The sequence below is a fragment of the Chenopodium album genome, chromosome 1 (assembly GCF_948465745.1).
Source record: "Chenopodium album chromosome 1, dcCheAlbu1.1, whole genome shotgun sequence".
Taxonomy (NCBI): Eukaryota; Viridiplantae; Streptophyta; class Magnoliopsida; order Caryophyllales; family Amaranthaceae; genus Chenopodium; species Chenopodium album.
The window spans coordinates 17,197,458-17,208,912 of NC_137834.1; the positions used below are offsets into that span (position 1 = coordinate 17,197,458).

Sequence of the window (11,455 nt, forward strand, 5' to 3'; positions counted from 1 at the left end):
ACTAGAAACTGAAAATGAAGATTATAAATTATAATAATACATATATAATAGGTTAGTCCCATACAATCCACAACCTTGGCAATAAATTTTTTTCCTGTACGCATGTCCTCAAAAAAAATCTAAGCAAAACATATACTGTATTACTATGTATCACAAAATGTGATCCCTCTCATTAGATAATTTGAGCTAAAATGAATTGAAAGACATGAATTAAATTTTCTAATTCACTTCCTAATTAAATAAATTGTATAAAATGTTAGCATTAATTTAGTAGTTTTTGTTTCATTATAAAAAATTTGTAGAAATAGTAAAGAACGGGAAGTCCGTACTCATACAATTACTAATAAAATGTAGAAGATGAAGATTGTTTTTAAAGGCTAAAAAATTGTGTAGGAGGAAAATAAAAAAGGAAATGAAAGAGCAACCACCTTTTGTTTTTAGTAAGATACTAGATTAAACCTCGTGCAATGCACATATGTTGAATAATTATAATAACAATATAAGTATATATATAATAAATAATGTTCCTTTATAAAAAAAAATATATAATAAATAATGAATTGATTCACAAGGTATTAAAAATGTATAAAATATGAGAAAAAGAAAATGTTTTAATACTTGTATGTAATAGCTGAAATGCATAAGTTTATGTATTAGGAAACTAAGTACAAATATTTTTATTTTATTTTATTGAAAATTATTATTTGGAGGGAAATTACATCACCATGAAATAACACGTGTCATTCATGTGTCATTCTTAATTAGTGTCTTATTTAATAATATGTAATTGATTGTAGTGTAATTTATTAGTCATAAAAGCTTTCCAAACAGTTGATTTATCTGGAGTGGAAGGGGGGGGGGGGTGGTTGAATAATGTCACTAATAGTATTGGAGGTAAAATTTTTATAAGAAGCCGACAGTAGATAGGGTAAGCAATAATTACTGTGAAATAGTTATAGATAAAGTTATATTCAGGTCATTATAAAGTTATTGGTATCCACACTTGCTACCAACATATCAATCAATTCTAGAAAAAAAAAAAAACATATGGATTCAGCAATCTACGCCGAAGAAGAAGCAAAAGAGCAACTACTAGAGGCTCAAGCACATATATGGAGTCATGTTTTCTACTTTCATAAATCCATGGCCTTAAAATGTGCAATTCAACTTGGCATTCCAGACACCATTCATAAACATGCCAAACCAATGACTCTTAAAGAGCTTGCCAATTCACTTCCTATCCTCCCTGACAAATTTACTTCTCTTTCGCGCTTGATGCGCCTTCTTGTATCCTCCAAATTCTTCTGTATGAAAACTTTAGCCAACGGTGAAGAAGGATTTGCTCTTACATTGAGCTCCCAACTACTGTTGAAAGATCACCCTCTTTCGCAAGCTCCCTTTGCCCTTGGAATGCTTGATCCACGGCTTACAAAATCATCTCATCATTTAAGTAGTTGGTTCAAAAGTGAGGGTATATATCCTTTCCATATTGCTCATGGGAAGAATATTTGGGAATTAGCTGGCCAAGATGCGGAATTTAATGATTTCTTTAACCAAGCCATGGAAAGTGATTCTCGTTTTGTTACAAGCTTGTTGGTCACCAATAACTTTTTTAAGGGCTTACTTGAGGGAATCGAGTCATTGATCGATGTCGGTGGCGGTAACGGGGCCACAGCTAAGGCCATTTCTGAGGCCTTCCCATGGTTGAAGTGCAGTGTACTTGATTTACCACAAGTGGTTGGAGTGTTACAAAAGGATGGTAGTAACGTCAACTTTGTTTCTGGTGATATGTTTGAGGCTATTCCTCCTACTGATGCCATCCTACTTAAGGTACAAGACGTCATTTTCCTCTATTTTTATTATATAAAGGCCTACATATATTATCAACACGTAATTATGAACAACTAGCTTAGGATCCATGTCATATGCAGTTATTACTAAAACTTAATTTATTGTTATCTTAATCATAAATAATAATAAATCATAAATAACAATAAAAATATATAGTAATATATATCAATCTTTTTTATGCAAAAATATACATTAAGCATTATTTATGTACAAATATACATAATAATTTGTGTACAAAATCAACAAAATTATTATAAACACTACGCAACAATAAAAGGGTTATAATAAAGTTTGTCCATTTGTACTCAATTTCGTATGTCAAACCATGATAGAATAAACATATTTTCTTGAATTTTATTAATAAAGTGTTATATAAATTAAATTATCTTTATTGTTGCATTAGTTTAATTTTAAAACTTAAATTGATTCAATATTGTTTATACCACATACTACATACTATCTCCGTTACACATTATGTGCAACATTTGCCAAAAAGGAATGCTACACATTATGTGCAACAAACTAATACTTTCCATTTTTAGTAAATTTTTTGGCTTAAATTACTAACATACCCTTACTAAAGTTCAATTAATACATTAAATCAAATATTGTTAAATAATTAATCCAATTTAATACATTGACTAACTTAACTTAACATCCCTCATTAAGATTTAAATCTGTAACCCAGATTCTCTCTCCTCCTTTCTAACCACCAGTCCACCACCAACACACTTCCTCTCTCATCTCTCTGAGCCACCAACACCAACACACTTCCTCTCTCATCTCTCTGAGCCACCACCACCAATCCACAACTACCAACTTTCGTTATCTTCTCTCACATCCACCACGTTTCCTCTCCCTTCCCTCATAAACCACAACCACCACCACAACTACCACATTGTCGTCGTCATTAACTGTCCTTTTTTCATGCCTAATAAAAAAGCAACTCCCTTCTAGCGCTAATTGGACCCAGCTCCCTTCACCCCCTTCCAGTCGTTTCCCATCTCCCCGCTCTAGTCAGATCTGTTGATTTTGAGGGTAGGTGGGATAGTTTCGGGGTTGGTGGGTTGATTTTAGATCGGTTATGGGTGATTTCGAGGTGAGTGAGGTGGATTTTCGGGTAGATGTAGGGTGGGGAGGTAAGTTTTTAGTGTTTCGTTGCGGCTTGCAATTGCCGACAATGTTGCCAGAGTGTTCGATGGGACGTGGTTGTTTGGGTGGTGAGGTTGAAGGCGGTGGTCGATGAGGGTTTGTTGAGGGTGGTGAGATGTGGGTTGAGGGCAGTGAGGTTGAGGGCGGTGGGTTGAGGGCAATGAGCTTGAATGCGGTGGGTTGAGGGTAGTAAGTTTGATTATGATGGCTTGGTGCCTTGGTGGGTGTTGCTACCAGCGGGAGAATGGCAAGGTAGTGGTGATAAGGTGGAGTCCCTTGAATAATTTAATATTCTCATTTCCTCTCTCATGCTCTTAATCATATGCCCCTCACTTTCTTAAACAACCATTACGAAGTTTTTCTTGGGAATTGTGCACATGAGTTTGTTGTACTTAATATGTAATGGAGGTAGTATAAAAAAAGTACAATATTACATGATTAAATAAATATAAAAATATATCCCGTCAAAAAAATTAATAAATAACTATAAAAATATAACATTTCTTAAATATTTAAATTTCAAAGTTTCAATGCATCTTTTACAATGCTCTTTATAATGTATGTATTTTACTATGTGATCTAGCATGTAATATATTTTGTTAAAAATAATATTTATTTATTTAAATCATATTTGATATAATATTTCTTTAAAGTGATAATAGAAAATTTTCACAAATTTGTCATTTTTACATGTAGAATTTAAATGTATTTAATTTGATGATTTAACTTAGAAAATTATATTAGCAGTATATGGTTTAAAATAATATTATGGTGATAATTTTTACATATTTTATATAATACGAATGACATGATGAATTATTTTGTATTATTATAATTACATGATAAAACTATGGTGCTCAAATAGGAATGTTATACTATTATACTAATATGTTAAATATTATTCTAAGAATATTTGACTAAAAAAAAACAGAGAAAGAAGATGACTTTGGAAGGAAAAGGCAACACCAATTAGTGACTTGTGTTATTCTTACCGTCTATTTTAATATCACTAGGTTATGTAATTTTCAATAATTCTAATCATAAATTATTCAAAGAAATAACAAAATTATCATATGTTGATTTGATACTTGCATTTCATTATTTAAACATGAAACTTCTAACATACAATCAAAAAATGAAAAAAATATATAATCTTGTTGTAATACATAGTACATAATAAACTACGTATTTTCTATTAAAAAAATTATTCCATGTCACAAATTATGTTAGGAATATTATTTTTTTTTCTTTGAAAGTTTATAATTGTTAATAAGATTTTTTTTAAAATATATTTTTAATGTACATAATTATTACTTTATATAAATAAGAGATTTGTTTCTTAAATAGATTTTTTTTTTCAAAAAAAAAAATAAATAAAAAAAAAATAAAAACAACAAACTAAAGACACAACAGAAGATGACACGTGTCATTACACGTGTTTTTTTAGTATATAGTTATTGATTATTGAGGTACCCTTTCCGTATTTTAATAAGTGTTACAGTTTGACCAAATACGTATGTCGAGACACGATTTTGACCATTAATTTATTTAATTATATGTTAATAAAACCATAGGAAAATTTATAATAAAAAAGTATATATTATAACGAATCCAACAATGTCTTATGCAACGACAATTCTTTTTAATATATTAGTAAAATAATCAAGTTCATGTCATTATATGAATAGTGAAAAAAAATCAAACAGTAACACTTATTAAAACACGGAGGGATAACTAATTTTTCTATATAAAGATATATCATACAGAGGTATTATTTAGAGATATAAAGTAACAGAGAGTGAGAGATAGCTCAAGTGGTTAGAGCTCTCCTCCCGATTTCAAGAGATCTTGGGATCGATTCTCATCACCTGCCCTTGTGGCTCTCTAAGCACAAAAAAAGAGAGATATAAAGTAACAAATATGAAAAATATTTTATTACATATATAGAAAGTATGTGAATCAAAATTACTACAATTATAATAAAGATTTTGTAAATATTTCATATATAAATTATAGTATGTTGCATAGGCTTAAAAAAGGGAAAATAAAATGAGAAAAAAAGGGGAGATTTCAAAGGGAAAAAACAGAACCAGGAAGTGACATGTGTCATTCCTAATGTTTGTTTTAGTATTATACTAGGTTAGTTCCATGCGATGCGCGGCTTTAGCAGTAAAGCTTTTACCCTATGTGTGTAATATAAATAATTTAAGAAAACATAATAAATAATTATCTCTCTTGTTAGATCAATTGAGTTTAAACGGACAATGTTAAGTATCTTAGTTAATTTTCTCGTAAAAAAAAGTATTCTAGTAGATTTCACAATTAAAATAAAATATATGAAATGTTAGCATTATATTCGGGTTATATTAGCTTAGTTGTTTTGTTTCATTATAAAAATTTTAAAGAATTAATAAAGGGTAGAAAATACAAACTCACATCATCACTAATAATATGTAGAAAAAGTTTTATATAGGAAAGAAGGATAACGAATGAGACCAACCATCAATTTCATTACTCGTATTATTACTTTATTTTTTCTCACCTCTATAGGAAATTTTGTAGTTAGTAAATAATGTAATAAAAACTTTTAGGATAATATATGATTTATTTAGCTTTTTCTAACATTAGCTTTATCTTGAAATAAAGAAGAAGAAGATAAAGGATGTCATTTAAAGTTTTGGATGGACCTTTTTAAATAAGAAGCTGACACGTGGCAGTGATGATGTCAACGGGGTAATTACTTTAGTATTAGTTATTAGAGACTAGGTTAGAGCACGACTTTTATAAAACCTATTTGCACTTTGTATTTTTTCAAAAATAAATGGCTATTATACATGAATATAAATAAGAATTATGTTAAAAAAATGTAATTTTAAAATTTTAGTTTTCTATCAAAATTATGGCATATTTTTTTTTAACGTCATCTAATACATAATTCGATGTAAGAGGTCATTTATTACTGTGGTATTTAAAATTGTTTCAATTTTCTACAACAAATTGATAGGTTTAGTTGTAATGTTGAAGCTTCTAATATTTAAATTTTAAAAATGTTAAATATGATATCTCTACAAAAAAAAATTGACATCATCATTGCATTTAGGAGGGAAAAAATCTATGAAAAGAGCGACACACGGGTAGTAGTAATGTCAGCATACTCTATTTTAGCAATAGTTAATAGATATTGATTTATTTACATAGTCATTCTAACATAGGAAAGTTCCGTTCATATTTAATATAACTTATAATTTTATAATTTAGTAATGATAACTTATAGATAGTCCAAACCTTATGATTACACCACGTACAATGTTTATAATATTTGAACTATATGTATCTATTGAGACCATGATATGTTATAATAATCAGACAATTATAATTTTCCAAATATATAAGTATAAATTATCATGTATTCTATTTATAAAAATAAAGTAAAGCGACTCTAATAACGAATACATTTGTTTTTTTTTTTTTTTTTTTTTTAATAACAACTTATGTCTCGTCAAAAAAAAAAAAAAAAAAAAAAAAAACAACGTATGTTATTTGGAGTGGAGTATTAATGTTCTTAGAACCATTTTCAAGCTTAATATTTACCTTTATTTTCACAGCTACTTTTAAATCATAATAAAAACTAATGACTCAAAATACAACCACATAACTTTAAACTCTGTATATTCAAAACTGTTCGAATTAGAGTGAGACAAATGGAATGTCACTTTGTAACACTACATTTCTTCTTGTTTGATGAAAAAACATGAGCATTGGGCACTTGTGGATGTATAAATGTGCGTACATAAATTGTGAATTTGTGTGATTGATAGATATTATGCAACTTGACCTTATAAATAGATGGACCACAACAGTTTGTTTGTTTGTTTTTTATTTTTTACTTTTTTTTTTCTCCATAATTTTTTTATAAAACAAATTTGTACATTAGCTAACATGTTACTTAATTACGTTTGTAATGCTTAAACTTAATGGTGAATAGTTGATCTCTAATTATGATGAACCTAAAAAGATCCCACATACCCCCTCCGTGTTTTTTTAAGTGTTACATTTTGACCGGCAAATAATTTTAGGCAATTTAATTGACTTAAACAAAATAAGAGGTATATGGATGGGGTAGTTGGAGTATAAAAAATATAAAAGAAAGATTGTGTAGTTAATAATTTATTGAAAAATAATGAATGTGAGAGGAGAGATATAATAAAAAAGTAGTAGTGGGATTGGGTTGAGACCATGAGAGGAAAGATAAATAATATTTTAATGGAACTTTTTGCCAAAAAAAAAAGTGTAACACTTATTAAAACACGGTCAGATTTGGTATGTGTAACACTTAAAAAAACATGGAGGGAGTAATTATATTTTTCTTTTCTATTTATGAATTATAATCTAGTTAAAATTAAATTTGTTATTAATAATGTCAAACCACAAAACGTATCAATAATTTTGAAAAAAAATATTATGAGTAATAACAGTGCATTTTACTAAAAAATCTGCAGTGGATATTGCATGATTGGAGTGATGCTGATTGCATAAAGATATTGCAACAATGCAAAGAGGCAATTCCCAACAAAAAACAAGGAGGTAAAGTGATTATAATTGATATAGTTGTGGATCCTCAAACCGACAATTACAAAGGCTTTGATGAAGCTCAATTATTATTTGATATGGAGATGATGTCCGTTACTGAAGGACAAGAACGAACTAAACAAGAATGGGAGAATATATTCACTGTTGCTGGTTTTAGTGACTATAGTATTCTTCCTATATTGGGTTTAAGGTCAGCAATTGTGTTACATCCCTGATAAATTTATTATGTTTACTATGTTATTAAAGATACGTATGATGGTTAATCGGTCTATTTATGTCTTTAATTTTCCACTTGTATGAATGTATTCTTAAGTATCATCCTAGATGAATTGACACATCTGACTGTGTATGGCAATGTGAGTTATTAAATAGTTAACTAGCCTTTTGGCCCGTTCGATGCACGGGTTCTTACCTAAGTTATTTCATATGTAGGTATGTTTTTCAATAGTTGAAACTTTTGATATGAAATACGAAGTAATTGTTTCATTGCTAAAACTAAAAGGGAAAAAAGAATGAGGGTAGATCAATGGAAAAAGATAATGAAATTTAGTTACGTATATATACATGAAGATTGTAGGATATGAAATGACATATTGTTTTAAGTTATGTTTTAAGTTTAGGAATTAAAAAGACAATTTTTATATAATTCAATTCATATGTTTATGTGAAGCATATTAATTGGTTCAACTTTATTTTATTATGATGGAAATGAAACACTTCATTTTCTTAATTGAATTTGCAAGTTATGGAATACATTAAGACTTAAACAAAAAGATTAAAAGGGGTGACATGTGTCATATGTGGTATTGAGTGACTTGTGATGACATGTGTCATTTGAAAAATTATGGTTTGTGTTTTTAAATACTAAGTATAGATAGATTGGTCTATTTATATATGTTCTTCACTTGTACAAATGTACTCTAAGGGTCAAATATCCTACATGGATTGATGACACATACATTTGATTGTTTATGGCAATATGTGTTGTTATAAATTTATAACACTAGTAGAAAAATATGTATGGTTAATTAGCCTACTTATATGTTCTCTACTTGTATGAAAGTACTCTAAGGGTCAATTGACACATTTGATTGTGTCTGGCAATTAAGGTATAGATTTGAGTGTTTCGAATGGGTCAAAGGAAGGATAAAAGGCAAGTAAGGAGTCTGCAAATTTAACTTGATTAACTTATATAACTTCGTTAGAATCTTACAAAAATTGTTGAAATATATCTAGCTCACCAAATAACACATGTAAGAGTCCAACATTGATAAAAGAAAAAAGATTTAAACATGCATTTTATGAGGCTAAGGGGCTACTCATCCTGTTATCATACTCCCTCCGTCCTCTTTTGATAGTCCCTTATGGACAAATTTTAAACCAAAATGTTTACCCTATTTGCTTTGTCCAACAACCATTAATATTCAACTTTTACCAAAATTCCTTCCAATTTGCAACAATATTTGGACAAATTTAACTTTCCCATATAAATTTTGTTATCCAATATACATTTATTACTTTCTCTCTCTACTTTTTTGCATACCCAATGTCAATTTACTTTTTCAATGTACTTTAACTATTCTTATTTGTGTTTATTAATTCTCGTGAAAAATGTCCATAAAGGACTATCAGATCAAAAGGGGACGGAGGGAGTATGATTCTAGGACGGAAGCTCATAAGCCTTGTTTGTGGACCACACTCTTTCCTTCCTTGTTCGAGTTGCCTAGATAAGGCACAAATAATCAAAGATACAAATTTTATCAATAAAAATATAATATAATTGGATAGAACTTATTGTAATTAATTGAAACAATAACCGTAAGATTTCGTAAAATCGTAGTAGTAATAAAGGGCCTGTTCTGTTTGACTGAGTTGAAATGAAGTGAATATTTTTTGAAAGAAGGAAATTAAGAAGTAAAATGAACTGAACTGAACTTATTGGAGCTGATTTGAGCTGAAGTGAACTGAAAATAATCTGAAGAGAAAAAGCCCTAAGAGCACCCACAATGGGTGACTCAAGACCCTCCCCACAACACTATCTCTTCTATTTGAAGCTAGCTTACCATTGTGAAAGGTGACTCATGGGGTGAGGCTCCTCCCTCTTCCAAGTCACTGATAACCTCCGCACACGAGCATAGTGACAAACAAGGAGAAGACAAGTGGCAATTTTTTATATTTTCATTTTTTTCCGAAAATTAACAGTATACACCCATTTGTGTCTCCCCAAAACCAAACCCAGTGATGAATACCTTTCGCGTCAAATCATAATCGAATGAAGTGAAAGTGTGGAAAGTTTAATGTTGCGGTTAGTTTTAATAAAAATCTTTCTTTCTGTTTTCGAAAACCTACTCTATTTTATGAAAATATCCAATCCAGTTTAGTTTGGTCCATAACAAGGGTCTAATAATGGTGTGGTTGGATAGGGCTCGAAAAGAGCTTTCCAACGATATATTATAAGCCCAATTTCGATAAATAATGAGGAAGTTATGGCCAAAATACTAAACTGGGTCCGGTTTGTTGGGGTTTGGTAAGTCCGACTTACCGCGGAAACAACCCTGACCCAAAGAACCACTCGCAATTAATAAAACCAAAAAGCATAACAAATAGACATAAAAGGATAAAATCGGAATTTACCTTTGAAGCGTGCTTCGCCCTCAAAGTCGTGCTCTTACTTGAAAGCTTAAGCTCCGAAAATACGCGAGCCTCCTACGGAAATCCACCCGCAAAAACTACTAGCGACTTTTAGGTCCGTTACCTCGAGGTTAGCGAGGTTCGAACAAAACCCGAGTATTATATGAGTTTAAGAGTTTTTGCTAATGCAATGCTCTATTGAACTCCTACTCAAGCAAGTAATTCTCATGCCATGCTTTGGCTATTTATAAGGAAGGATAGCTTGTGAATTCCACTCATCTTTCAACGTGGGACTTTTCACAAAAAGATCTCACATGGAAAGATTGATGAATTCAATCCTTAGTTAAATAAACCAAGGAACAAGTAACAAGTGTCACATGGTTAGGTGAGGAACACTTTCCCACTTGGTCCCCAAGGCATTTCACATGTAATGTGAACTAACCATGTGTCACCCAACCTTGAGCCCCAAGTTGGGTTCGGTTGGGCTCTTTTATTTTTTCCCGTGTCCATGACCCATCGCCTCGGGTCCACGGCCCTTGCCACATGTGCTGCCACAATGGCGCGTTGCCAACGTGGCTGCCACAATGGCGCGTTGCCAACGTGGCTGCCACATGACGTTTTGCCATGTGTGCTGCCACGTGGCACGCTCCTATTGGGCGCGCTTTCCTAGCCTTTCAAGTGGCTTGGATTTTACTTGTTACTTGAAGCATTTTTCCGTCTCGCCAAATCCTAAATTTTGGCTCGACATTTGAGATTCTCCGACGGTCAGTTTCGACGCTCCAAGCTCGAATTACCGACGTCTAAATATTTAATACTCGGGCGACGAATTAATTTCTTCCGAATTAATTCGTCGAGTCGGTTCGTTTACTGCTAAGGGTGTGACCCGAAGGGTTCAGTCAAGATTAAGGTGTAATATTAATTATTCATTAATATTACTGATCGGAAGCGGCCTCCACCTAGGCATTCCGATCACTTGACCTGACTGAATATATTATCTTTCTAATAATTCTGAACCTAGTAACGGAATAGTACACTTGTTCGAAGGACACCATTCCTTTCAATCTCCCACTTGTCCTTCCGGACAAGTGCGCATTTAGTGTACAACCTTTTTCCTAAATCGCTTAATGTCTCTTCATGAACTATAAGGTAAGATTATTTCGTCATCCTTATTACATCCAGAAGTGTTTCTCGATTTCGAGTACAATTGTCAATAAACAAATGATTTATAAAC

At 31.1% G+C, this 11,455-nt stretch overlaps 1 protein-coding gene across 1 annotated transcript; it reads left to right on the forward strand.

Annotated features, from left to right (window-relative positions):
- The first annotated feature begins 1,047 nt into the window (after positions 1–1,047).
- Positions 1,048–7,930, forward strand: LOC145568623 (trans-resveratrol di-O-methyltransferase-like). The gene is made up of 2 exons (XM_081628084.1): positions 1,048–1,830; positions 7,503–7,930. Exons 1-2 carry the CDS (start codon positions 1,048–1,050, stop codon positions 7,806–7,808), a joined length of 1,089 nt encoding a protein of 362 aa, XP_081484210.1. The 3' UTR covers positions 7,809–7,930.
- The last annotated feature ends 3,525 nt before the right edge of the window (positions 7,931–11,455 follow it).